This window comes from Ursus maritimus, unplaced genomic scaffold (genome assembly GCF_017311325.1).
Source record: "Ursus maritimus isolate PB19 unplaced genomic scaffold, ASM1731132v1 scaffold_10, whole genome shotgun sequence".
In the NCBI taxonomy this organism is placed as follows: domain Eukaryota; kingdom Metazoa; phylum Chordata; class Mammalia; order Carnivora; family Ursidae; genus Ursus; species Ursus maritimus.
This window is the reverse complement of record NW_024423344.1, coordinates 47459869-47486707: the sequence shown is the minus strand read 5'-3', so window position 1 is coordinate 47486707 and position 26839 is coordinate 47459869. Positions and strand designations below refer to the sequence as shown.

Genomic DNA, 26839 nt, shown 5'->3' with positions numbered 1-26839 from the left:
ATAAAGGGCTATAGAGTCTTCATTTCATTTGAATGTAACTATAGGGCAGATGTCAGAAGTTGAGTAGAGGTGGCTCCCAGAGAGGGCATCCCTTCGCCCTCCCACTTCTAGCTTCTCTTGAAAGGCTACATCCTCTGTTTCAGCCTCCTGGCTCCTGTTAGCATTTAGATTTGTAGCTCCCTCAGTAAAGCTTCCCAGCTAGTGCGCTGTGGTTGGTCACAGGTATGCCGAGATACTAATTTTCTCATTCATTTTGAGGATGATTTGAAAAGTTTGGGAAGCACTGAATTCACCTTTTGGTAACTTCATGCTTGGCCTGACATTTCCAGGTTGTCCTAGGTTGTGGGTTTAGGGAACCCTCTCACATGAGGGCCTCTCTTGTGTTTATATCAAGCTGTAGGGATCAGTCAACTCTTAAAGTCTTTCTGCAGATTTAGAAGAAATCATATCCATGTGCTTTTTACCAGGTAGACTCCCTCTCTGGTGTCAAAGGTTTATTCACCAGTGACCCAGTGTCTGTTGAGTATAGCCTTGCTTATGTTGCCTGATAGGGATGGGTCCCAACCAGAGCAGGGGAGAGCTATTTGGTGGAGATCATGGGATTGAAGACATCATCTCCATATACAACTCTGTGGGGGAAAAACAATGAGGGTTGATAAAAGTTAATAATATGTGATTGTTTGTTAGGTACTGTCACATGTCTGTAAAAGAGCTGGAAAATTCCTTAAATGTATAATGAATTCTTTCACCAATTTATACATTATGAAAATTGCAAACTCTGTGATTCAAATTTGTTTACTCAGAGGACTGCCTGAGAAGAAACATAGAAGGAACAACAGTAAACACAGAACGGATGAAAATGTTATTGTCAGTAGGTTTGACATTTAGAAATTTAAGAGGATTGTTTGGCCTGAGTTTCCAAATGGTGCTGTAACATAATATACTTGGCTGTGTTCAGTTTAATGATGTATACTGTGCAACGCAGTTCTCATCAGCAGTGGAACAGATATGTGATGCAGAATACATTACATTGTATCTTATCAATTGAAATACAGCTTCTTTTCAGGACATAACAGTGGATGCCAGGTTATATTTCTGGTCCCCCAGGAATCTTTTAGTTTCAATAGGCTGTGAGGATTATGGAAAGCCCTTGACACTTGAGTTCAGGCATGGCTGTACGTGAACGACTGTGCTTTTGGAAGACACACACATTGCTTTTGAGATCACTTTGCAGAGTTTTCAAAGAATTGAAGATTAATAATCTAGTGAGATAAAAATCAGGTACCAGCAAGCATCAGATACATTCTGCACAATTATAGCTCTGCAAGGGGCTCAAGATTGTGCTCAATTAACAGTACATGTGGTGATACATTTACATCCAAATACATTAAACACTAGATTAAACAAGAAAACATACCTTTGGGGAGTTTAGTGGACAAAGTAGACATGTCATTAAGGTCTATATAAAATATAATTAGAGGCCAGGAAAATTCCTAGTGTGTTGTGCAAGGCTTTGAAATGTGGAACCTTGACCACTGCCTAATAGAAATATAATGCAAGCTGCTTAAGTAATTCCTAATTGCGACATTACAAAGTAAAAAGCAGATGAAATTAATTTTAATCTATTTAACCCAGTATATTCAAAATATTACCATTTCAACATATGATATAAAATGATAAATGAAATATTTTAGGATTTTTTTTTTGTTTTTTGTTTTGTGTGTGTGTGTGTGTGTGTGTGTGTGTGTGTTTTGGTAAAAAGTCTCAAAATCTGGTGTGTATTTCACACTTAGAGAACAGCTTAATTTGGACCGTCATATTTCAGATGCTCAGTAGACAGACATATGACTGGTGTAACCACTAACAGTTTTTGGCCTTTAGTTTCTGTAGTACTGCAAGCAGAGATTTTATACTATTTTGATTCATACTTTCATGGCAATTTTTTTATTATTATGCTGAAATCTGTGCTTTCTGAAACCTAGCATCCTCTATTTTTGCCTAGGGATTTAGTTGGAAAGAGGAAGAAGGAGGATAAGTCCTGTTGGTTCAGTGAATGAGTGATTAAAGTTCATAGTGAAAGAGATCAAGATGTGGATTTCCTAATAAGGGAATAAGACCAATGACATTAAAGAGGCAATAAGAGAGAGAATGAAGAAGTTATTGAAAATCGAAGTCTGACTAATTCTGGAACAGGTATAATATTAAGTAATTAAGTTTTTAAAAATAGAGCCAAATAATCTCCATGAGCAGGAATTCTGGATGAAGGATTTTCAGAATGAACTTTACCTCTGTGGGTTTTAGTTTATTTGGATCATATTATTATGAAAAATTATAAACCCATCTTTTGTTGCCTCTGTCTCTGTAAGAGGAGACTATGACATATTAATGTATGTTTTCTGGAAATCTGGTTGACTGTAGTAACTACTTTTTCTTTCTTTAATTGGCATGGTTTAACAATAATAATATAGGATACCCAAGAAGTTCATACGATTTTTTTTTTCTGCTCTCCTTTGGGCTCCAGCAGATTCTGTAGCTTAATAATATTACTTACTCCTGTGTTTTAAAAGCCAAAGTAGTATTTCTAAATAAAAAAATAATAATCTAATAATAACTATTTTTATGGAGTGCCTTCTGCAAATTGCATTTCTTAGATTATCCAGACATGACAAACACCCTGCAAAGTAGGCATTAATATTAGCCATTTCTATGGATGTGGAAAGGCTGAATTTTAGAGAGATATGTCTAGTCCACGGCCCTATAACATGCAAGTAGAAGAGGTAAGTTTTGAATTCAGGGCTACGGGATGGTAAATCCAGCATCAGGTGAATAAAGTGATTTAAGGAAGTTTAACTGCTCCTGATAAACTCCGCAGTTACTGTTTATGGTCTTGCAAAAACTGGAGGGCTAACTTTCCAGTGACTTCTAGGCTTCTGGGACTCCTGGAATGTGTATGGGAGTGTTCTTACATGACATCTCAGAGAAAACCTACATTAAAAACTAAATGCACTGGAAAATAAGAACTCTGTTACACTTTAATTTAGACCTTTAGTCCGCACACCAGGCATGGAAAAGGCTGCCCGAACAGCAGCCTCAAGCAACACTCACACCATCGGCGGCTCCTGCTCAGAATCGGGAAAGTGAACAGCAGTCTCTTCGGTGGCTGCTCGATCCATCCACAGGATGCAGTGACGATTTGTGCCTTCTCAGGGCTTGGTGGCACTCCTGAAATCTGTGCACATCTGTAATTTAGATAAATTTGTTCTGGCATAGCATGTCTGTCAAGCTCACAGCTCAGGAGCTTCTGGGGAGAGGCACTGTGGCATGAGGAAAAGAGTACAGACTTCAGGATCAGACAGAAGTGCGTTCAGGTGCCGGCGGTGCAGTTTGATAGCCACCGCGCTCTACTTCTTCGCTGGTGAAGTGCAGCTTAATAATCCCTTCTTCACAGGGAGGGTTACCTAAGATAATGTGGGAAATTCCTGCCACACTGCCTGGCACACACCCGATTTATGGATTGTATTTTTCTGCTGAGATACTATTGTAAATAATATACTCCTTTAAATTATACAAGACAAAGTGGCAGATTCATTTCTGAGCATTCATTTCTGGCTGTGGTGAAACTGTAGGGAAAGAGATTGTTTACAGTCACAGATAAGCTGTTACAATGTGGTGCTTTATGGAACTGTGCTTGGAAAGGAAACGCTCCCTGCTCACCTTTACAATTCTCCAAGGCCACCTCTGAGGGATCATTCACTGCTGGTGTGTCCACAGGCTCAGCTGCAGAAAGAGTGAAAATACTTCACTCTGTTGTCCCCTTTTGATTTAAGAATTTCTCTTTAGAGTGCCATCTAGTAAAGCTACGTGGTATGCTAAGTTACAATCCATGCAGTAGTTATCCATTGTATTCCTGCCTAACGCAGGTTAGGAGCCACTGGGAGTGACAAGTTTGGTTGAATTTCTTAAGTTCACCAATTCACAGTTAGAGCTCAAACTCTGTCAACCAATATTCATTTATTCCTTTTCATAGCTTATGCCTTGTAGACTCGTGCACACTTTTCTTTTTTCTTTTCTTTTTTCTTTCCCTTTCCCTTTCCTTCCCCCTTTCCCTTCCCTTTCCCCTTTCCCCTTTTCAAGTAGGCTCCATGCCCAGCGTGGAGTTCCACATGGGATTTGAATACATGACCCCCGAAATCAAGACCTGAGCTGAAGTCAAGAGTTGGACACTTAACTGACTGAGCCACCCAGGCACCCCTATGCATTCTTAAAATACAGGATTGGTACATCAGCAACCTTGTAAATGGAAGAAGACTTGAGGATCTTTTAACCCCTTCATTTCATAGGTGAGGAAGCTGATGCCCAGACAGGTTAGCTAACTTACCAGGTGGTAATAATAGTTAATGGTAGTGCTGCAGTGCTATAAAGTTAAGGAAGGACCATATTGTGTTCTCTAATTTGCCATGAATCTCACCAATCAAATAATGTTTAGTGATCAGTGACAAGAGTTCAGCGTATTGCTATGAAAGTAGAAATTCCAAACAAAACGCATCGTACGATTTGCTTGCATTAAAAACTGCCGCTAGGTGTCAAGGTTATTCAAGCGAGTTGGAGCATCAGGTGTGTTTCTAATTGCTTGTCTTCCTGTGGCCAAGAATGCCTCATGTAGCCCCCTCTTGGTAATTGATTGATAGCTCACTTTGGATGCACTGGACACCACCCAATAATAATTTGGATAAACTGACTTAAAATTATGAATTGTATAACCAAATTTTCTCTTATAGAAAAAAGATTAAGTTAGCTTTTTAAAAATAATTATTTATTTATTTATTTGTGAGAGAATGCTGATGCCTGCCTGTGAGCTGGGGGAGGGGCAAAGGGAAGGAGGAAGAAAGGGGGAGAGAGAGAGAGAGAGAGAGAGAGAGAGAGAGAAAATCTCCAGCAGACTCCCTGCCGAGCACAGAGCTCAATCACAGAAGGGGAGCACAGGATCCTGAGATCACGACCTGAGCTGAAATCAAAAGCTGGATGCCCAACTGACTGAGCCACCCAGGCGCCCCATAAGTTAGCTTTTATGAAATGAAAGATGTGTAAAAATTATGTAAATCATAAGGGTGTGCCTCAATTAATTTTCACAGCTGGACACATTGATACACCTACCACCGAGATAGAAAATTAAAGTATTACCAACCCAGAAGTCTCCCTTGTTTCTTTATTCGGTCATTAGTACCCTCCACATATAAGCACTGCTTTGACTTCTGTCATCATCAGTTAGTTTTGTCTTTTTGAATTTTATATAAATGGAATCACTCTGGATGTCCCATTGTAACTTTTTAAAAATGGTTTAATTTTATTCCATATTGTGTTATGAATTTTATTTTTCATGTTCATCACTTCTTATTGCTATATAACGTATCATTATTTGAATATGCCACAGTGTATCCATTTTATTGTTGATGGACATTTGGGGCATATATAGTTTTGGCTATTACACATAGGTCTGCTCTGATCTTCTTGTATATGTACTTGGTGAAAATATATACTTAATTATGTTGGGTATATACCTAGGGATAGATAGTGGAATTACTGGGTCATTAGATATGTGTATGTTCAGCTTTAGACTGACCGTTTTCCAAGTTGCAGGTTACCCTTATGCCAGCAGTATATGAGACTTTTAGTTCTTTCACATCATCACTAGAACTTGGTACTGTCAGTGTTGTTTAATTTAATTTATTGATTTTTTTTTTTTTAAAGAGAGAGAGGGAGTGAGCATGTGTGGGGGGGGGGGCAGAGGGAGAGGAAGAGAGAGAATCTTAAGCAGGCCCCATATCCAGCACAGAGCCCAATGCAGGGCTTGATCTCATAACCCGGGTAACGACCTGAGCCAAAAAAAAAGAGCCGGATGCTAAACTGACTGAGCCACCCAGGCTTCCCAGTATTGTTAATTTTAGACATTCTGATGGATTTGCAGGGGTATCTCATCGTGGTTGAGTTTACATTTCCATGATGACCAAAGAGGTTGAGAACATTTTCATGTGTTTATTGGCCATTTTCATAGAGTCCCTTTTCAAATTGTATACTCATTTTTTTTTTCTTTTGGGTTTTCTATATATATTTTTTTATTGATTTGTAGAAATTCTTTATATATTCTGGATACTAATATTCTGTCAGATATATGTATTGCAGATATCTTCTGTCTGTATACAAGTTGCCTTTCCATTCTCTTTATAATGTATTTTGCTGAAGAGAAGTTCTTGATTTTAATATTGTTCATTTTATTAGTCTGTCACTTATGATTAGTGTTTTTGCTGTCCTCTCTGTGGAATCTTTTCCCCTCACAAGATTATGAAGATTTTCTTGTTTATTGTTTCTAGAAACTTTATTATTTACCTTTCATATTTATATCTATATTTATCTGGAAGAGATTTTTGTGTATGTTGTGAGGTAGGCGTCGAAATTCACACTTTTTCCTAATATGGCATTCATTTTACCGAGCATCATTTATTGACAAAACCATCTTTTCCTAATTGGAGGATAGTACCACCTTTATCTCAATCAAGTGACCCATTATGTGTCAGTTTATTGATTAGTTTATCTAGATTTATGTATCAGTTCCAAAATATTTTAATTATTAGAACTTTATAAGTCGATTTATGAAAATATAAGTCCCCCAACTTTGTCCTTTTTCTTTAAGATCAGCTTGGCTGTTCTTACTTCTTTGCAAGTTAATTTAAAATTCGGAAACTGTTTCTGAGGGAGAAGGAGAAGCAGACTCCCTGCTGAGCAGGGAGCCTGACAATGCTGGGGTTCATCCTAGGACCCTAGAATCATGACCTGAGCCGGAGGCAGATGCTTAACTGACTGAGCCATCCAGGCGCCCCTAAGGAGAGTTTACATTTTAAAATTGAGTTTTTCCACCCATGAACATGGTATATCCTTCCTTCTTTTTTTTTTTTTTTTTTTTTTTTTTTTTAAATAGAACTTCTTTAATTTCTCTCAATGTTTTGTTTTTGCATGGTGGATGAACATCTTTTATTAAGGTTATTTTTTGGTGTTTAATTCTTTAGTGTTATAAATTTTACTGGCTTTTGAATTTATTGTTATAGTTTTTTGGTTTTTTTTTCTGGTATATTGAGTTTTGTGTATTGACCTTGCTAAATTCATGTTTTAATTTTGTGACTGTAGAGTCTTTGGATTTTCTACTAATACAATCATTCCGTGAATGATTCTGTGAATAATCACAATTTTACTTTTTATTTATATTTGAAAATTATTTATTCTTTATGATGCTGACTGAAACCTACAGTGTAAGTTGAACTGAGGTAGTGGTAACAAATACCCTTTTTCTGATTGCAGTGGGGAAAGCTTTAACATTTCACCGTGAAATGTGATGCTTGTGGTAGATTTCAAAATAGCTGCTCTACAACAAGTTAATGTAGTTGTCTTCTTTTTCTACAGTCTAAGGTGTTTTTGTTTTTTAAGATTTGTTTATTTTTAGAGAGAGAGAGGCAGCAAGCGCAAGTTGAGGGAGGGAAAGAGGGAGAGAATCTCAAGCAGACTCCCTGTTGAGCCCAGAGCCTGATGCTGGGCTGGATCTTGGGACCCTGAGATTATGACCTGAGCCAAAATCAAGAGGCAGATGCTTAACTGACTGAGCCACCCAGGTGCCCCAAAGGTTGATTGTTAAAAAATGATTACTGTGTTCATTTTATCAAATGCTTTTTTGTGTTTATGTGAAGAGGTGATAATGCTGGGAATTTGCCTGTTGGGGGTGATGAAACTCCTCCTAGAAGAAGAAGAAACTTCAGCTTCTCCTGAAGGGTCACGGTCATCAACAGGGGTCAGACATTGCAATTATAAATGATAAATTCTTGAGTTACATGATGAAATATTTTAAATATTAATCTGTTTGTAATGTGCATTGGAAAGAGCAGAGGCTAGAGATAGATTAACAATAATCCAGACTTGTTAAATGAGGGCTGAGGATGCTGAGGTGGTGAAGGAAAATTACAGAAGTGGATCAGAAGAGGTTTTAGGAGGCATAAATATGATTGTTGTTATATGTATTAGAAAAGAATCTTCAAATTGATTCAAAGACAAGGTTCCAGGGTCTGGATGTCAATGGTTTTCACAGACTGCAATGGGAAACTGGGAAAAGGTTTTTTTGGGGGGAAAGAATAATGACTTCAGTTTTGGGTGCTGGTAAGTGAGGCTTTTCCCTCAGGGTAATGGTAAGCCATTTGTGTGTAAGGGGGCTATCTTGGCTGCAAATCTCCAGTGTCTATCACAATTCCAGACATGATAAGACTACCTGGATAAAAATTATAAGAATCTAAGTATTTGTTAGATTATTCAGTGATAATCTATGTGGGAAAACGTCGAGTGAGATTTAGGTGGAAAACTGGGTTTAGAGATTTATTTGGAGATAATAATTGAGTCTCTGGTAGTTGAACTTCCTAAGAGATCAAACAAAGAGAGAAAGCACATCTTAAGACCCATGAGAATTTTGGAAAATCCCCCTCTGTATGTCATAAAGCATTTTATGAACCTGAAAGTTGAAACATATTGAAGTTGGAGGTTTATGAGTGAAAATAAATGTCATTATGTAAGTAAGCAACCAGCAGCCTTCAAGATGAAGGAAATGACTATGTCGTAGACAAAGTTTGGCACACAGAAAGGTCTCCAGATAGCGTAGGGCTTGCTCTTGTGTGCCACTTGTGTTCATTTTAGATGCCGGTTAAATGCTGTTTTCAAATTACAGTTGAACTACAGATCTGTGCATGTACTTCGTAGCCCTGTTCTTGATTACTCTAGCAAATTGTCATCTACTTGGTTCTCAGGAACAAAAATGCATTTTCATCCTCCAGACCATGGCTTTTTGCAGAGATGAAGTATGTGTCAAACCACAGCACCTGGTATCTACTGTTCCCCAGATTTACCAATGCTTTTTTAGCAGGCTCAGTGGTTTCCCAAATAGCAGCATGCCGCCTCCAACCTTTTTTTAGTCTTAAAATATATGATATATGACGTCTTTTTCATTTTTGAATCCCTAGTGATTGAGAAGGTTATTTATTTTTTAAATGAGAGAATTAATGACAGTACATGTGATTAGGTAGGGACTTTATAGTTCCTTTATATTATATATTTCTTTTTATTTTAATGGCAGTTTAGAAAATTAACTGTTTGAAAGCATGAATTATTTTTGCTTATCTTTACTTATGAGGGTAAATTCTTTATTATTTGGTTAATTTATTGAGATTGTTTAGTATCGTGTTCATGTTTAGTATCTTCAGAGCCAGAAAAGACTCTGTAATTTAGTGCATTTAAACACCTGAGCTGATGGAAACATATTTAGCCAATGTTAGGATAAATTAATTTTCAAATTAAGTATTTTAATAGCTGTTTGGGGTAATGGACTCAAGCACAGGTCAGAAATACTCCTTTGAAATGTATTTTCAGAATTGGCTGTTTTATATTGAATGCATTATCACAGAATACAGGTTATTTCTGATGTGAAAAGTTAAGTTTTGCATCTGTGCATATGATTAGGTCATTGGTGAGGAAAAGGAAGAAAGGATTTTCCTTACATTAATCTTGGGTTTCATGTAGAAGATTGTACAAACATTCTAAAATCCTAAAATATCTAAAAACTTATATGAGTTAATGAAAGTGTTACTTTCTAATTAGGGAAAAAACTTTTAAAAACATTGGGTTTGTTGTAGTTTTAGGCAAGATTTCAAATGACCTCAGATTTGAAATATATTTTCCTTTTCTTTTATTGGAGAAGGGTCTGAGATTATGCCTTTAAATCAGAAATAACTCATTTTAGTCTGTTTAAGAGGAAAGTACCAAAACTGTCTTGTTTCAGTTGGCTTCGTTATTTATTTTCCACAAATAGAGATGCCATTGCATGCAGAAAGATACCAAGATTATTCATAAGAATCATCATAGCGGGGCCCCTGGGTGGCTCAGTGGGTTAAGCAGCTGTCTTCTGCTCAGGTCTTCATCTCCGGCTGGGATTGATCCCCTGTGCAGCTCCCTTCTCAGAGGGGAGCCTGCTTCTCCCTCTCCCTCTGCTCCTCCCCTTGCTCCTGCTGTGTCTCTCTCTCTCAAAGAAATAAATAAAATCTTAAAAAAAGAGAATCATCATAGCATAATGCTTAAAATCATGAAGAGTAGATCTCGACTGCTTATTTTAAAATCCTGCTTTTGCTGTTTATTAGGCAAGTTACTTACTTCTTTGTGTTTCCACATCTGTAAAATGAGAATGATAATACCATCTACTTCACAAAGGCTGAGGAATATACAAGTAGAGTAGCTAGTAGTTAGAACAGTTCCTGCAACCACTCTTCCTCCTCCTCCTTTTCTAACTACTGAGAATTAACACCACTCAACTCAGACAACAGTATGAATTCAGTTCTCTGTCCAGCAGCTTTCCCTCCTTGTATCTCCCAAGATGTATTTAGCTGCCTGTGGGCATAAAGTTAGAGAATCTAAAGGGCTGTCTTTTAAAAATCAGGTGTTTTTTGAATGATACTATATTTAAATTAAAAGGTAAAAATACATTCCCCATGCATGTTGGGGAAATACCTGTGAGCACTGAACCTGCTTACTCGTGATTATTATTCGATAGTTTTCACTTGTGAACATTTCTTAAGTGTTAGAATGGAGATTAATCCATATTTATTTATAGGACTAAATCTGGTTCTAGTTCTTTAGTTTTATGTATGTCTCCAGATAGGATTTTAAGCCTCCATTTGGCCAGTTTTTGTTTTGAGATAACTTTCAATATCAAGTATCAATTTTGATACTCCTAGGCTGCCGCTATTACTTTTCAAAATTATTTTAGTTTTCTGGAGTATTTAAAAAAAGATAAGCTTACTCACGTAACTTACATACACTTCAGAAATATTTCTGTAGTCAGAGTTTTAACTAGTGCTTGGCTGTGTGTGTGTGTGCACGTGTGTGCATGTGTGTGCACGTGCATGTGTGCACGCACATATATGTACTATCTGTGGGCATATTTTCATTGATTCATACTTGAATAATATTTTGAAATATTTCACGTAGGAGGGTTGGAAATGTCTGAAATATCTTAAATCATGGAATGTAACAAAGTTTGTGAGAACGGTCTTCTACAGTCAGGTTTTCGTAGAATTAGCTTCTTCAAGTCACTTTGGTGCACATCACGTAAATCCCTTTGTACTGTGAGACAGCATACCTAAGACACTAGAAGTCACGCTTTCAGGATTGTTTTTATTATTTACTTGAATCGTCTTTCTACATTATAGACTTCTTTTCCGCGTCAGAGCCCGTCTTTAGGTGGCATGGGCTGGCTAGTGTATGCATGCCCATCCCTAGGATGCTCTTTGACGTGTGTGTGGGTGCACACGTAGTAAATTATACGTTTGTACATGTATGTATGTGAGTGTTCTGAGACTGAAATGTCAGTGTACGAATTCCCTAATGCGTACCCTTCCCCTGAACTGTCTCTTCTTCCCCACTTTTCAGGGCTCAACTTTGCTTCACCTCCTCTGTGCGGCCTTCTCCGTGGGTTCCCTCAACTTCCCACTATACTTTGCTCTGCCACCAGAGTTCGTATGGTGTTATTGAGGATGTGGCTTGATCTAGGTTAGAGAATGTGAACTTTGGTCACAGTTATTTTTATTGTAAAATGTGGGTAATTGAATCCTAGGTCATATGCTTTGTACCTGAAGTTATTAAATAACACAAGCAGCTAGTCAGTGTTAAACATATGGTAAATATTCAATGGATGGTCGCTATTACTGTTATAATTATTTTCCTTATTTATATTTGTCTCTCCTTTGTGAGCTTCTTCAAATCAGGTACTGTGGCATATGGTTTTTAATGTCCTCCGTTCCTGGCATATAGGCGATTCATGGATGAATTAACAGAATATATATACCATATAAAAAATATCACAATTACAAATCAGCGGACCTTTATCATCTGCTAGCAATTACTTGGATTATATTTGCTTTGACTCCCAATTTCCATATTTTTCCAATGTTTAAAGGAGTCTTTGATCTCTGTAAACAAGAATCAACCTAATATATCATTTGTCATTCTCAACAAATAGTATTTTGATTTTCTGGTATTATTTAGTCATGAGAGAAGCATATGGTTATGCAATCCATTTGATGGTCTACTAATTTGCTTATCATTGAGAAATACTAATTGATAATGTATTTATTATGACAGCCTGCTATCTGTGGTGGGCCAGATTAGGAGCTACGTAGGGTAATGATTGTGATGTCTGAATGCACAAACTGGATTGATGAGTTCAGCCGGACAAAACTATTGTTCAGTAAGGTACTCAGCAACCATAAGACATTCATTAAAAATATCAAATCCTCTTGTTTCTGTATCCTTATATCAGAATGTCGGTAAAACAAACTTATTAAGCTCTTTGATCCATCCTTCAAATTCTACTTTAAAATCTGCCTATGTTAAAATTCCTCTGGGTTTAGATCTTTGAAGAGATTGAACATAAAAGCACCCTAAAAATATCTTGTCTGATATTTTCTAATTATTGTTAAATATTTTGAGATTGCAAATTTCATTTAAATGTCAACTGTAATTAAATGTGTGCCATTTGTTTTTCTACTCAGGTTTTGCAGTTTGTTGGAATGTTTTCCCCCATGATTTAATAAATATTTGTTTTATTTCACATGAATTAATTCAAAACTGGATAAGAGCAACATATTTTAATCAACTATTGTTGTGATGGACTAGAAAATAAATTTACTTCCTAAGCAAACTGTTTACTATGCATTTGAATGGAATTTATCTTGCTTAGTATTGGCAAGTTAAACATAGAAAGCAATAATTAATAGGAAAGCCAAATATGTATACTGCATACTGAATAAGGCAACTGATTTTTCTGGAATATGTCATAGATCTTTAGTGTATAAAATTTGTAATTACTCCATAATATATATGCCTTGCTGTGTACGGACAACACTCATTGAAGTGTAATACTAGAGAAATTCATAGGCTTGTGTGAATTATGCATTTTTAATTGGTACCAACTATGTGTTGATCATTTTATTTTCAGTTGTTTTCAAAATTGGAAGCTTGCTTTTTAATGTATAAATCACACAACCACATTATACTTGCATAAAGTGCTAGGAAGCGAACTGGCACCCTATTATTTCATTTCTCCCACCAGCCCCTTAAGAACTCCAAAGAGTTTTAATATCTTTAGCATGATGGTTTAAAACACATCCCAGTAGAAAGGATTAAGAGAACGTCGTCAATGTTCTTCATATGGGAAAGCAAACGTGTGTGTGGCCAAGTTACTTCTGGCAGAATGTGGTGTTATGTGCCATAGTTTCCTGTGCAAGTACAAATCGCACATGCTCATATTTGTGTTGTAATCTAAATCACATAAATTAGACATATGAAAACAAAATTTAATCAACTTGTCAGTTCTTTGCAGTACAAATCAGATTTTTGACTGTGCAGTCCCGATAAAATGGCAATTACACTTGAATATGAGCATAGCATAAATTACTTTTCAAACCATTATATTGAGCACAATATATGTAAAAGAAATGCTTAATTCATTTGCTATGGTTACTTTCTTTTAAAGGTTTATTTGTTCTCTGCATAGAATGATGTGGTGTAATGGAAGCTGAAAACAGATTAAAAGACTAATTTCCATGTCAGTGTGCTTTTGCTTTACCTTCTCCCTCTGAAAATGGGCTGTTTATTCACTGAACTCTGTTCTTAAATGTTCACTCAAGCTTCGGGGCATAACTTACTCCACGTGAGACCTTAATTCTTCAAGTTTGCTCTTTCTGTATTGTCTGCTAATGGTGAAAAATGCCTGGGTGGGAGCATAATTTCAGAGAAACATAAAGCTGGAAATAGGGAAGAGCATTTTTATAAGTGAAGAATTTTCAATTGATTTCTGTGTAACTAGTAGAATTCCATAGAAACTATTATTGAATATTTGGTTAAGGACCTGAAATTCCCTGTCTCCTATTTCTATTAGCAGTTACATCATTGAATTCTCTTAATGGAGGAATTGGAGACACTGTACTATGAGAGTTTAGGGAGGTGATCCTGTCGTCTGTTCCAGGACCTTCCTGTAATAAACACAGAACCACGGGTGGCAGTGGTCTCGAGGAAGTGGAACTTGGATTCAAGTAGGTCATTGTTTGTTCCTGGTTCTCAAGAAAGTTTAAGCGGAAATAGGAGTTTGGGTGCTTGACTATAAATGTAAGGAGTAGGGTTGGGACAGACTTTTGTTGAATAACGAATACGTACCAGCGAGTCTGATAAGTGTTTTGTGTCTTATCCTTTTCAATGTTCGTAGCTGCCCCCACCCAGTGAGACTTTATGATACAATTTTTTTAAAGATTTTGTTTATTTGAGGGAGAGAAAGAGTGCTCACGCAAGCACGAGTGGGGGTGGTGGGTGGCAGGAGGAGGCAGAAGCAGACTCCCCATTGAGCTGGGAGCCCAAGGGACACAGGGCTCCATCCCAGGACCCCAGGATCAGGACCTATGCCGAAGGCAGATGCTTAACCAACTGAGCCACCCATGTGTCCCATGATACAATATTAATAAATGAGGAACAAGGGGACACAAAAGTTAAACAGCTTGCCTTAAGTCACTTTATTGCCTAGCGTTATTGCTGGTGTTAATTCTGTTTGACATTCATATTCAGATCTTTTCCCAACATGAGAAAGCACACGGTCTTTCTCAGATGGAGCAGAGCATGTCATTTATTCATATGAGATCCTGAAATTGTGGGTTTAGGAGGTTCTTGGTGTTTGTATATCATCACCTGAATTGCCTGATGAGTCAAAGAAAAGGGGTGGAACTTTATGCCTGAGTTTTTGTCTCAAGGAAGGGAGGTAATGCTAGAAAGTAGGTGTGTAATTATAAAATATATCCAGAAAATAATCTACCTTGAAGTTTTTGTATTTTCTTTTTTAGTTTGTGAGGTCTTTGCTATGATGGTCTTGTGTTAATAAATTTAATGGAAGTTGGATTACTTATTATAAAGATACTGCTTTCTCTGTGGACTCTACCTACCCCAGTTGAAGTGATTTCTGTTCCAACTTTGAAAATTCATGACTTACAAGGAATAATGAACACTCTTTAATTACAAATCATGAAAATTATATGTATTTCATATGTAGACATTATTTAGAATGTAGAACCATATTCCCAAAATGGAAAATAACTGTCTTTTCCTATTTGTGGTGAGAGGTGTCTCTTAAAATTGGGTATTCGTATAGACATAAATTGCTGACTACTTACAGCCTGTGTTAAAAAAGACTATCTGAAGACTAGTTTGCTTCTCTATAGAAAACGATGTTTGTGCCACGGAAATCCATGTGTCTTTTCTCAGCAGTAAGACGTCTCATGCTGTACAAGTTCAGAAGAGATACGGTAGGTGTCACCTGTCACCTAGCAACAAGCTCACCGCTCTGTGTCTTCAGCGTCTCTTTTCATTTTAAGTCAAAATAGCTATGAAAACATAGCACTTAGATATGCATTTATCTCCAGAAATATTTAGATTAACCTTCAAATATTTTTAGTTCCAAAGATAACTCACTGCGACAGATAAAACAGAAATAACTTTAAATGAAAAAAGGCAACTTATATATCAAAAACCTTGATGCAGAGCAAGGCCAAGATGGATATTTTATAGAATATCTTCGACTTCAATCCACAAAGGCTGCCTGTCAGGTTCCGTAATCGTCTTTAAAAGTTGTGTGAATATGTATATAAGCCTTTATTACCTGACTTTCTTTTTTTATCAGCCCTTGAAAACACAAGATCACAACTAATGAAGCAATGATTTGTGAAACTGAATCTAGAAGACAGAATTCCAAATGGGATTGCTGTACCATTACCAGAATTCAATTTACTTGAAACAGAGCAGCTAAATTACCTTTGGGCGGAGAGTGGAATACCCTGACCAGTCAGGTGTCTATAAACACCTTTAAAAGGTGCCTGCCTCTCTGTCTCTGTTTAAAGATACAGGAAAGGGATTTTCAGAGGAACTAGCAACAAGTGTACTTACAGGTCGTGAAGTATGTAGAATGTATTAAACACTCCCCTTTAAAGATGGAGAGCGTAACAGATCATTTAAGATGGGATGAAGAGCCAGCACCCCGTTACTACAGGGTAATGACACAGAGTGCCCTTACCCTGGAGTGTAAGTCCTTCTTCATTAAGGTGGGGAGCATCCACGCGCATTTGGGCCAAGGTCAGTTCTGTTGTCCAGGCTACTTACTGTCTTTGAATGACAAAGGAAGCTTAGAATTCCTTTTAGGCAATTTTAGGGGAGAAAACAAAAGTTGGAAAGGAACAGAATTTAGGAGATGATTCTCTAGTGCTACAATTTCTCCAGGCTCAGCATTAAGACATGAGTATTTACTAATGGTTCTAGGCAGCAATATTTTTGTTTAAAAGTAAATCTGAACTTCTTTCCAAAATATAATATTTCATGCCTTTTCTTCATATATATTTTTTTTTTTTTTGTATTCAAATAAGTGACCAACTTATTTGCGTTTTCTTTACCTGACCATTGAGAATCATTTTTTGAGCCAGGAAAGTAAGTACCAAAGCCATGTGTGATGACTTTTTGATGAAGACAGTGGCCTTTAAAACTTCTGTGCTTTGAGAAGATTTACTGGATAATTTTACAAACCTATTTGGCAGATTTAAGTAATCTTTTAATTAGGAAATTGATGGGCTATTCACTGTTGCTGGAAATGTGCCGTTTTCCTATTTTATATCATGGCTTGATTTGGATGGGGATTTGGGGAACAACAGAAAGGCCCCTTAGTATGAATAAAGTAGAGATCCATCTGTCTATTTTGTGGTCTCAATTTTGGGAAATCCTGTTGTTTCCTTGCTTAATATCTGGGCCACTGATTAAAGAGTGAGAATTCCTATGTGTATGACAGCGCGGATTGCTGCGTGGACATGACTTCAGTTAGGATAGGTGGGCTAGATCGAACAGGTGTTCCTGTTACCACTGCTTCTGTGGAGAAGGAAACTGGGACTCAGAGAGGTTGAATGAATCGTTTCAGGTGGGAGACAGAGGTGAGACGAGGGATCAGTCTTCTCAGCTCTACACTGTGTCTTCATTTGATGTCATTTGTGCTACTTAAGGTACAGGGGAGCCGGGGGGAGCCGCAAGCAAGAGATGAGCTTGAGTGCTCTTTGAGGAGCGTGAATTAAATGGAAAACAAAAGTTAGAATTATACCAGGGTCTCCTCAGGTTTAAAACATACAGAGGTCTACGTTGAAGTTGTAGGTGGTTGTAAAGATAAACCACAAAAAACCATGCTCAGACATGGAGCTCCTTTGGAGGGGTTTTGTAAGGACCCTGACATTATCTAACTAGTTACCTTGGGTACGAAATTAATCTCTGATCATCATTGTCAGATGGATCTTAAAATAGTTCATGTACGCAAGTCACAGAACTGCTTTTGGTACCAATTACATCATGAGGCTACTTTGTAAATCCCCAAATGCTGTCAAAATGCGGGATATTGTGTTAGATGTAGTTCACATAATTTAATGTTTTAGTCAGCAGGTTAATTTTATCTAAAAATACAGATTAGATAATGGAGGCCCTAGTTACTTGGATAAGAAAGATCGCATGATTGATAGAGACATGAGTTCATTTTGTTTTTCTTCTATTTGTCATTCCTAGCTTCATTTACTCATTTGACAATCATTTATGGATCTCCCCTGAAGTGTGCGAGGTAATGTGCCGTGTTTCAGGAAATAAAGATGGGAATGGCACTATGTTAGCATGTGCTTCTTTTTTGTGGGGAGTATAAATTGGTATAGTCTGTTTAAAAGGTATTTTGGAAAGCCAGAAGAAAAGGTTCCCGTTATTTTGATCCGCTAGTTATACTTGTGTAACTATATTCGAAGGCAGTAACTGAAGGTGCGGACTTAGAGCAGCTAAGTATGGTAGACGAGGGTGCCGGCCGGCGGTGGACGGCGGTGAGAAGGGACCATGGGCTCTGCCTGCTGGGTGCCCCCTCCTGATTGGAGTCTGTGTCTGCCCGGAGAGGGCGCCCTTTCTGGTTGCACGAAGCCATCATCCAGGCTGGCCGAGGCCCCAGCGTCTACACCAGTTACGGAGAAGGATGTTTTAATGTTATCAGTAGCAGCACAAAACCGCAAATTATTAGATGAAAATGAGGAGAGTCAATGCATCCCTATGGTGGAGTGTTATGAATTTTGGATTAAGCATTAGGAAGTTGAATATCATGTGAAAGTGGCCAGGATATATCAAAGTGTGGGAAAAAAAAAAACCTTACAAAATTGGAATGTAAGATTGAAGCCAGTTTTTGACGTACCTAGTACATTCTGCTAAGTTGGAACTGATCGATTTAGATATATTTTGAAGACTAGAAAGGACAAGACGTGTTTGATAAGAACATGGTGTTTTAGATGACTTTTTAATTCTTTCAAGGAATACCATATTATGGTTTCATAATGTAGAATAGAAGAATTACACTCTGAATTTCCAGAGAATTTTTCTAGTTTGCCACTGTAATATTAAAATATTATTAAAATGTTACATTTGTATTATATTGCTTTTTAGTAGCATTTCTAGCGGTAAAAGCTATAGTATATATAGATGCATTTTGAGACATAAATGTATGTATTTTTATATATAAATGTTATATAGAGAGAAGTGGAGGGGAAGGAAGGAGGGGGCAAAGGGGAAGAGAGCGAGAGAGAGAGAAGGAGACATTGGTTGATTAATTTAAAACTGGAATAAAATTAAAGGCCAGTGCACTTACAGACCAAGCCCGTGGAACTTGTGAATTGTGCTACGTTTCCTTTAAGGCCCTATGAGTGAGTGAACCCTTTCTGTTCAAATGTGCGGAGACACAGGGCAGAGGAAATCCGCCCCACTGCTAGGGTGGTGAGCCACCAGCCCGGAGTGACTGCTGCTAAGAACCCCAAGGCGTGTCCCCTCTGGAGTGTAATTCCGAATGAAAAAACAAAATCAGTTATGCCTACTAAGCTGGCTTAACTGAAAGCCAAAGAAAATTTGCCTCATGAAAAGGGAATTCTGAAGCAAGTTACATAATGCTGAATAAAAATAAACAGGAGGACTTTCAAGATACTTCCAAATGGGGCAAATGGTTTTTTGTAATCAGAACTCTCTAATCCAGCGATATTTAATTATATTTGGTGAGATCCAAATGGTTCTGGGGATATGGAAGCTTTTGAGAAGTGGCATATATCAGATTAATTTTTTGAAAGTTACTTGGGGGCGGGGGGCGCCTGGGTGGTTCACTCGGTTAAGCATCTGACTGGACTCTTGGTGTATTTAGGCTGAGAGCATGATCTCAAGTTGTGGGATTGAGCCCCAGGTGGTGGACTCTGTGCTCAGCAAGGAGTCTGCTTGGGGATTCTCTTCCTGTGGTCCTCCCCGCTGCACGCATACTCTCTCAAATAAATAAGTAAATCTTAAAAAAAAAAAAAAAAAAGTTACTTGGGTATGATCAACGTGGAGGCACCAAAAGTATTCATATTAATTATGCTGCATATTTGTAGCAGCTGTAAAGAGGGAGAAAAAAAGATCATTTCCTCTGGAAAACAGCATTACTTTAAAAATCCCTTGGTTGCTAAGAATAAGGGAGCCAAGTACTCCAGTAGGAATATTTGTGACTTTCATATATTAAATTTACTTTTAAACCACTTTCTGCCATTTTCTCCTCCCCTTTGTCTCTCTGGTGCCTCCCTTTCTTCCCCGCCCCAACTCTCTTTATCCAGATCTTCATTGTCTTGTGCTCAGGAGCTGTCCTAGTTGGAGATTCTACTTCCATTCCCTCATTTGTTCACTTTGCCCTTTAGCGGCTGGTAAAGAGGAAGCAAAAAAACAAATAACTAATGAAAAAAATATTCTTCGGCTATTGCTTGTATTATGTCATTCTACTAATCAAGAGCTTAAAGAATTGCAGAATTATGTTGTTCACCCCCCAGTGGAAGAATGTCATCAACGTGTGAAACTTTTTCTCATTATTTGATTTTGCGTGTGTTTCTTGCAGGATCCATGTGACTCCAGAGACAAATGGATGAATGAATATCCATATGAAGAGGAAAACAATAAAGGTCAGTTAGTCAAATTTTATAAGTGCAGTGAAAATCTTAGGTTGAACATTACTTTGTGGCCGTTATTCTCGTTAGAGCACTTCTGTGTCTGTGTATGGGACAGAGGTCAATACTTCGATACATATTCTATCTGTAAAGTGTAATTTTTAATTTTTTAAACCTTTAAATATGAAGACATTTATAAGGAAGCAACCCTTTTGTGTGCAAGTCAAGCTGTCATCAGTTTCTAGAACTTAAGCTGGAATTAAACAATCAGCTTGTTGATGAATATTGAGAACTGGAAGACCACTGGATACGACTGATCACCGGGACAAAGAAAAACAAAAGAAGCCAGATTTTGTGTAAATGTATGTTAGTTCCTACGAGCGTAGTCCTGATACCAGCACTATATGGCACAGGACTGCTGTCAGATGCTGTCTTCTTTACGCCAGCTGTGTCAGCTTTCCTCAGAGGAGCAGGATGACCATGAAGGGCTTTTCACTTCGGTTTTTCACAGACAGGTACCACCCGAAATTAGAGGGGAACAAAAATCTTGTGAATTTCAACAGTAATCAAATGCTGGCTATCACTTTATGTGTGGCAGTTATTTATTTGAGCTTTTCTCCTACTCTGTACTGGTTATGATATAAAAATCATAGGCAATACAAAGAGAATTAACAATATTAAACTATCTCTTTCCTAAGATTTTCACACTTAACAGGTCTTGTTCACAGACACGTGCCTCATAACCCTTGTGTAGCTGCACAATACCTGCCATTTCGTCTTTTCCTTCCCACGCTGCTCCTGCTACTGTCAAGTAAATGTACATCATGCTGAGTCTTTTTCTGCCAGCCTACCTTCACAGTTGCTTACAGATGATTTTCCAGGTTATATCTTTCATTTAACATTGCCTTCTTCCCTCATCATTGCTAAAATTGCTCCTTTGTGGTATTTGTATCTGGAAGATTTTCAGACCTCTAGAGTGAGTATTGATTCACACATGATACAAGGGAGACTTGTAGGTGCATGGCATTGTTCTTTTTCTTGACCCTAGTATTGCCTATGTGGGAGAATTTACTTTGTGAAAATTAATTGTTCTGTGTATTTTTTTAAAAGATTTTATTTCTTCATTTGAGAGAGAAAGCGAGAGTGAGAGAAAGAGAGAGAAAGAGAGAGCAAACGCATGCACATGCACATGCACGAGCGTGGGGAGGGGTAGAGGGAGAAGCAGGCTCCCTGTTGAGCAGGGAGCCTGATGCGGTACTCAATCCCAGGACCCTGGGATCATGATCTGAGCTGAAGGCAGATGCTTAACCGACTGAGCCACCCAGGAACCTCTGTACTTTGTATTTTTATGTGGTTCAGTGAGGTGCTATTAAATGGGCTTTGGGTGGTGGGGTCGGGAGGTGCAGACTGTAATACTTGTCAATTCCCTCAATTCCCATGGTGTAAATACTCTCATTGCGGTTGGTTTCAGTGATTTAGCACCTAGCTTGCGGGGCTCCTTAAATTTAAACAGTTGGCACTCAGGAGCTGGGCATGAGCTAGCACCAGCACACCACTGATAATTTCATTCATAAAGTAAAGTTAAAGGATATTATGGAGTCCCTAAGGCAAAGGTAATAAATTTAAATTTTCCTGCCTCGTCCCTATGTAAATATGGAAACCTTTACTCATTATCATGCAAAATATGTTCATCCCTTCTATGTGATGTTGATATAGTATTACTTTATGTTTTCATTCAGTTGTTAAGATTTTATGTTTGAGTGGATCAGTATTAACTTTGTGAGTTTATTCATTTTGACAGTGTCATTGTTCTGTAACTAATTTTATGACAACTGAAGATGATGGCAAAGAGAATCATTGTGTTACTAGGAAAAACTCGGAAAATATTATCTTGATTGACTATAATATATGTGATTCATTCTAAATGATTGTGCCTTCTCGCTTATAAAAGTCTTATTCAGAAGTCTGCATAGAGGAAGGAGCAGTGAGTATTTCACTTGATGTGTTTATCCCGAAGAATTATTTTTTTCTTATTGCTGGTTTTCATTTTTTGGTCTGTATTTTCAGTAATAGATGCCTTAGAAGAGAGAATATATTGGTGCTTCTTTTTAAGCCTGCTTGAATCAGATGCTGTTAGTTTTAAGAGTGTCTGATTCAGGGAGAAAATTGCAGAGCTTGAAAATTTATCTTTTCTATATTTTAAGTGTATTGACAAGGTCACTATTAAGATGAAGTTTTAAAATGTCAACAGTGGCAGCAACATTGCCACTGTCTACATAATTGAAAAGACATTTGAATATCGCTTTTAGAACTATGTAGTATGTTTCCAGTTTGCCACTGGTGATAAAATCTTGCCAAGAGCCACAGAATATCATGCTGTGCCTTTCTACTTAGGTTCTAATATTTAAATGGCCTAAATAGCATTTGCAGAATTCCTCGTGTGGCCACACCAAGAGTCTCACTTCCAGGAGCAGTCTTCATCTTCTCTTTCCTTAGAAAATAGCTATATTTGCATTAAGTCCTTTCCTTTACTCAATTTTTAAGTTCTCGTATTCAATTTCATTGCACTTCATTTTGGTCCCTTATGATCTGCTATTAGAAAACATCAAATAAATTCAGAAGAGATCCCATCCTCCATTATTTTCTGTTCCCAAATACTGCCGTAAAATATGGCATATATGTTCTGGAATGTATTTCACCAGTTGCTGTCTTTGTGAATGAGGTGGCTTGTTCGGGGACCCCTTCCACAAACCTGGCTTTGCTCCATCTGTTTTCCAGCCGCTCCAGGGTCTGTTTACCAAGTGCTTCTCAGCTGCTGGTTTAGAGCAGGTGTCCAAAAAGTACGCATGCATATACATTAGCTTGGCTTATCAGAGTTCACATTAAAACTTCTGCTCTGTGACTACCTCTGATGAACAGCTGCTTGGATGACTTTTACTTCTTGTAGTTGGAAACCATGAGGACAATAGCAAGCTTTGCTGAGAAAGCTTTAATTTCCTACCAGAAAAGAGTTTATAGCATAGTGATGGGCAAATATAGCGTGGTTGCTTTAAAGTTCTTTTCCATGAAGTTCCAAGGCTCGCTTTTCACACAGGATAGAAAGAATCGCAACAACCTAGCCTTTCTTCCATTTTGAACTAAGTAGGCATAGTTGCTCAGAAAACCCCAGGGTGATGCAAGTAAAGCGTGGTCAGCACTGGGCTATGATACGTTTATGTAGAGTAGCTGCTTGGACAGTAAACATGGAATAGAACAAACAAACAGAAAAACCCAGAAAAACAAGTCTTGGCTCTGTAATGATCTGTCTATATGATCATGGGCCAGTGATGACTTTTCTGAATTTTAATTTCCCAACCGCATAGTGAAACTAATAACACCTGTCCTACCTATTTGAAGAGTTGTTATAGGGGAAAGAAAGTATGATGTTTTCATGAAAATGATTTAAAGCATAGAGTTCTAGGGGCGCCTGGGTGGCTCAGTCGTTAAGCATCTGCCTTCAGCTCAGGGCGTGATCCCGGCGTTCTGGGATCAAGCCCCACATCAGGCTCCTCCACTGGGAGCCTGCTTCTTCCTCTCCCACTCCCCCTGCTTGTGTTCCCTCTCTCGCTGGCTGTCTCTGTCTCTGTCAAATGAATAAATAAAATCTTAAAGAAAAAAAAAAAAGCATAGAGTTCTAAATGTGAGCGTGGTGCTGATACTATTATTTTTATAGCACAAGAGAGAGATTCACGACTTCGTTGTATGATTTCACATCATAAAGTCAAAATGTTTCCAGAATTGGAAGTGCCCTCAAAGATCATTAACTCTAACGTATGGTTGGTGTGTGGCAACCTTCCAGAAGAGCTGGTTGGTTACATCAGCCTTACGTTGAGTACTTTTTGGAATTTCCTACGTATGTGGCAATTCATCCTATTGTCAGACATATATAATTGTATTACAAGTTCATCCTTGTATTGAGCCAAATCAGTAGATTTGGTAATGATGGAAACTAGTAGGTATATCACATAATTATTAAAATGTCCTGAATTAGGTCATTCTTCCTTCAAGTCATTTCACCTTTGGGTGTCTAATTTCTCTTATCTGGGAAATGAGAACAAAATGATATACAGGGATCTGAGAAATAGTATGCAATTATTAAAGTAGAATATTGGCTTTATAACTTGAAAAGATGGTGTATTGCTCATTATTAAAACATTAAAGCAGGCACCGTCACCACCCTGCCTCAAACTTTTTGACATTTGGTGAACATTGTTTACGTCTCTGTGTGCGTATATACAAGTAAATAGAGATGGTTTATAGAAAATATGATCATATTTATACTTCATATTTCTAATGAAGTTATTTTTTCCTCTTGCTTCCAATATATAACGGAAGAAATAAAAAGTGAATTTAAACTGAAGGAATTTATTAATTTCAAATTAATGTCCTTTCGCCAATGTGATGCTATTACTTGACAAACAAATAGACTTAAATATGGACAACTGGTGCTTGCCAGAGGGAAGGTATCTTGGGGGGGGATGGGTGAAATAGATGAAGGGGATGTGTAACATGTGTAAGTCCCAGAGATGAAAAGTATAGCATAGGGAATATAGTCAGGGAATATTCTGGAATATTCTAGAATATAGGGAATATTCTAATAACGTTGTATAGTGACAAATGGTGACTTACACTTATCGCGGTGAGCAATGAGTCACGTATAGAATTGTTGAATCACTATGTTGTACACCTGAAACTAATGTAACATTGTATATCAACTATACTTCAGTTAAAAACAAGAGTTAAGGGGAAAAAAAAACCCTTTGGGTTCTGGTAACTTTTTTTTTTAAATGACTGAATTTAACTTTAAAACAGCATCTTTTGACTTTTTGCTAACGATAGATGGGAAAATTGATGACATTTCTTTCTAAATACTTTTTCCCTCTTTTTGTTTTATCATCCTTTTAAGATTTAGGCTATATTTCCAGTAATTTCTTTATTATTCGTGATTATGAACCATAATTCTCAAAGCCATGTAGTCTTAATTCTTATTTTTCTGAGAAATACAGAACCACTGCTTTACTGCTATCTGGCATTTGGTGTCACTGTGAAGACTGAAGCAAACTGATCTACTTTTTCTTGTTTTGCTTTTTGTTCAGATGTTTGTGGACTATTTTTAGTTTGCTAGAAAGTTCAGTAATTTCATCAATTATGTCTTGGTTTCTGTGATTCTGTATCGGTTTTTCCTGGATCCTGCCATTAAACTGAGAAGTAGAGTCTGTATCAATGTCCTCAGATTTTTAAATCGTATTTAAAGTATATCTTCTTTTGGTTTTATTCTCTTCTTTAGTAACCCTGAAAATACATCTAATGTTTCTCCTTGGCTTTTTGCATCTGGGGTCTTCATCTTTAACTTTTGTATTTCACTTACTGTGTTTTCCCATTAAACATTTTTTCTTACTATGTTTTCAGTCAAATTTTGCATTATTTTTTATTTCCCCAAGTGGCTTTTTAAACAATATTTCTAGAGTATTTCAAAGCTCTGTCACTTTATTTTCATCGGTTTCAGTTAACTTCTCTTTTATATTTGAACACTTGCACTTCTTCCTTGAATTTTTTTTTTTTTTTGAAGAAAGGTCCTTTTGTTAATTTTTTTTTTTTTGAGTTTATGAAGTGTTATTTGTCCAAATTCTTCATGTGTTTCCTTGGGTAATTCCTCCTGCTATGTTTGTTCCTCACTGGCCTATTACTTACATTTTCTTGAGATTTGCTGCTTGTCTGCACAGTTCTCTTGTGGTTATTCCCCAACTTTGAATGGGGCCATTATTTGCTGGTATCGCAGGGAGTGTTGTGGGCAGGGGCCCCAGTACTTTGAGTATGAGCTAGGTGAGTCCAAATCTTTGACTTGAGTTTGTTATTTCACATACTTTCTAAGTAAAGCTGTCATTTCCAGAGTCTTCCTCGTTTCCATTATACAGTAAAGGACTCTTGAGATAAAGGCTTCTGACCCCCTTCCCATCTCAGGTGGACCCACTTGACCAAGCTGGACCCTAAAAAAATGCAGTGTCTGTACACTCACTCTTTTAGTGGTGCTGTCTCTGCTTTCACTGGGTAGGCCTTTCATAACTGTGATTATTACTTTTAGGAAATTCTGTGTTTTGCTTAAGGTCTGAGGAGGTGTATGTCAGCTCCCAGCGGCCTCCCACATTTCACAGTCTTTGACAGGTGTGTTTTATTTGGCAGTCTGGGTTTTGGACTGTTTTTAACGCTTCCACAGAAGATGGAGGGTTGGGTTTTTTTGTTTTGTTTTGTTTTTCTTTTTTCTAAATTTGCTTCAAAAGTTTTCAGTGAGTTTTAAAGGAAGGGTGTAAAAATTCCTGATCATTGCCGTTTTCAGTAAGTAAGATTTTAGACGTGTTTAAGGGGCCCACGGAGCCTGCTGAGCCTGCTATGGAGATGAAGAGCTTGGCTCTGTACTTGGGCCTCCTGGTTTTTAACTGTGGCTTTGCCAGGCCTTCACGTGGCTTCTGTATCTCATTGTCGTGTCTGCGATGTGGAAACAATGACCATGATGCCTACTCTGTAAAAATTGTTGTGAAGGTTAAATGAGAAAAAAATGCTAAAACATTTGCATATTGCCTGGCAAGCACAAAGTGCTCATTAAAATAGCCATTTTTATTACTTTAAGCCATGTTAATTGAGTTCAGAATGTAGTCAGTTTGGCTTTAGGAAAATTTGCTCCCCAG

The 26839-nt window shown here is 37.6% G+C and overlaps 1 protein-coding gene across 7 annotated transcripts in view; it reads left to right on the top strand.

Moving 5' to 3' along the window:
• KLF12 (Kruppel like factor 12) overlaps nt 1-26839 on the top strand; it is a 409770-nt gene that overhangs the window by 113423 nt on the left and 269508 nt on the right. For 6 of the 7 annotated variants that reach the window (XM_040623520.1, XM_040623552.1, XM_040623536.1 and 3 more), the window contains exon 2: nt 20069-20132. In XM_040623520.1, coding sequence (XP_040479454.1) covers nt 20100-20132 — 33 coding nt within the window. In that variant the 5' untranslated portion in view covers nt 20069-20099. Of the gene's footprint in view, nt 1-14051; nt 14169-20068; nt 20133-26839 lie in introns of those variants that run through there. The other variant, XM_008686648.2, reaches the window with a different exon arrangement.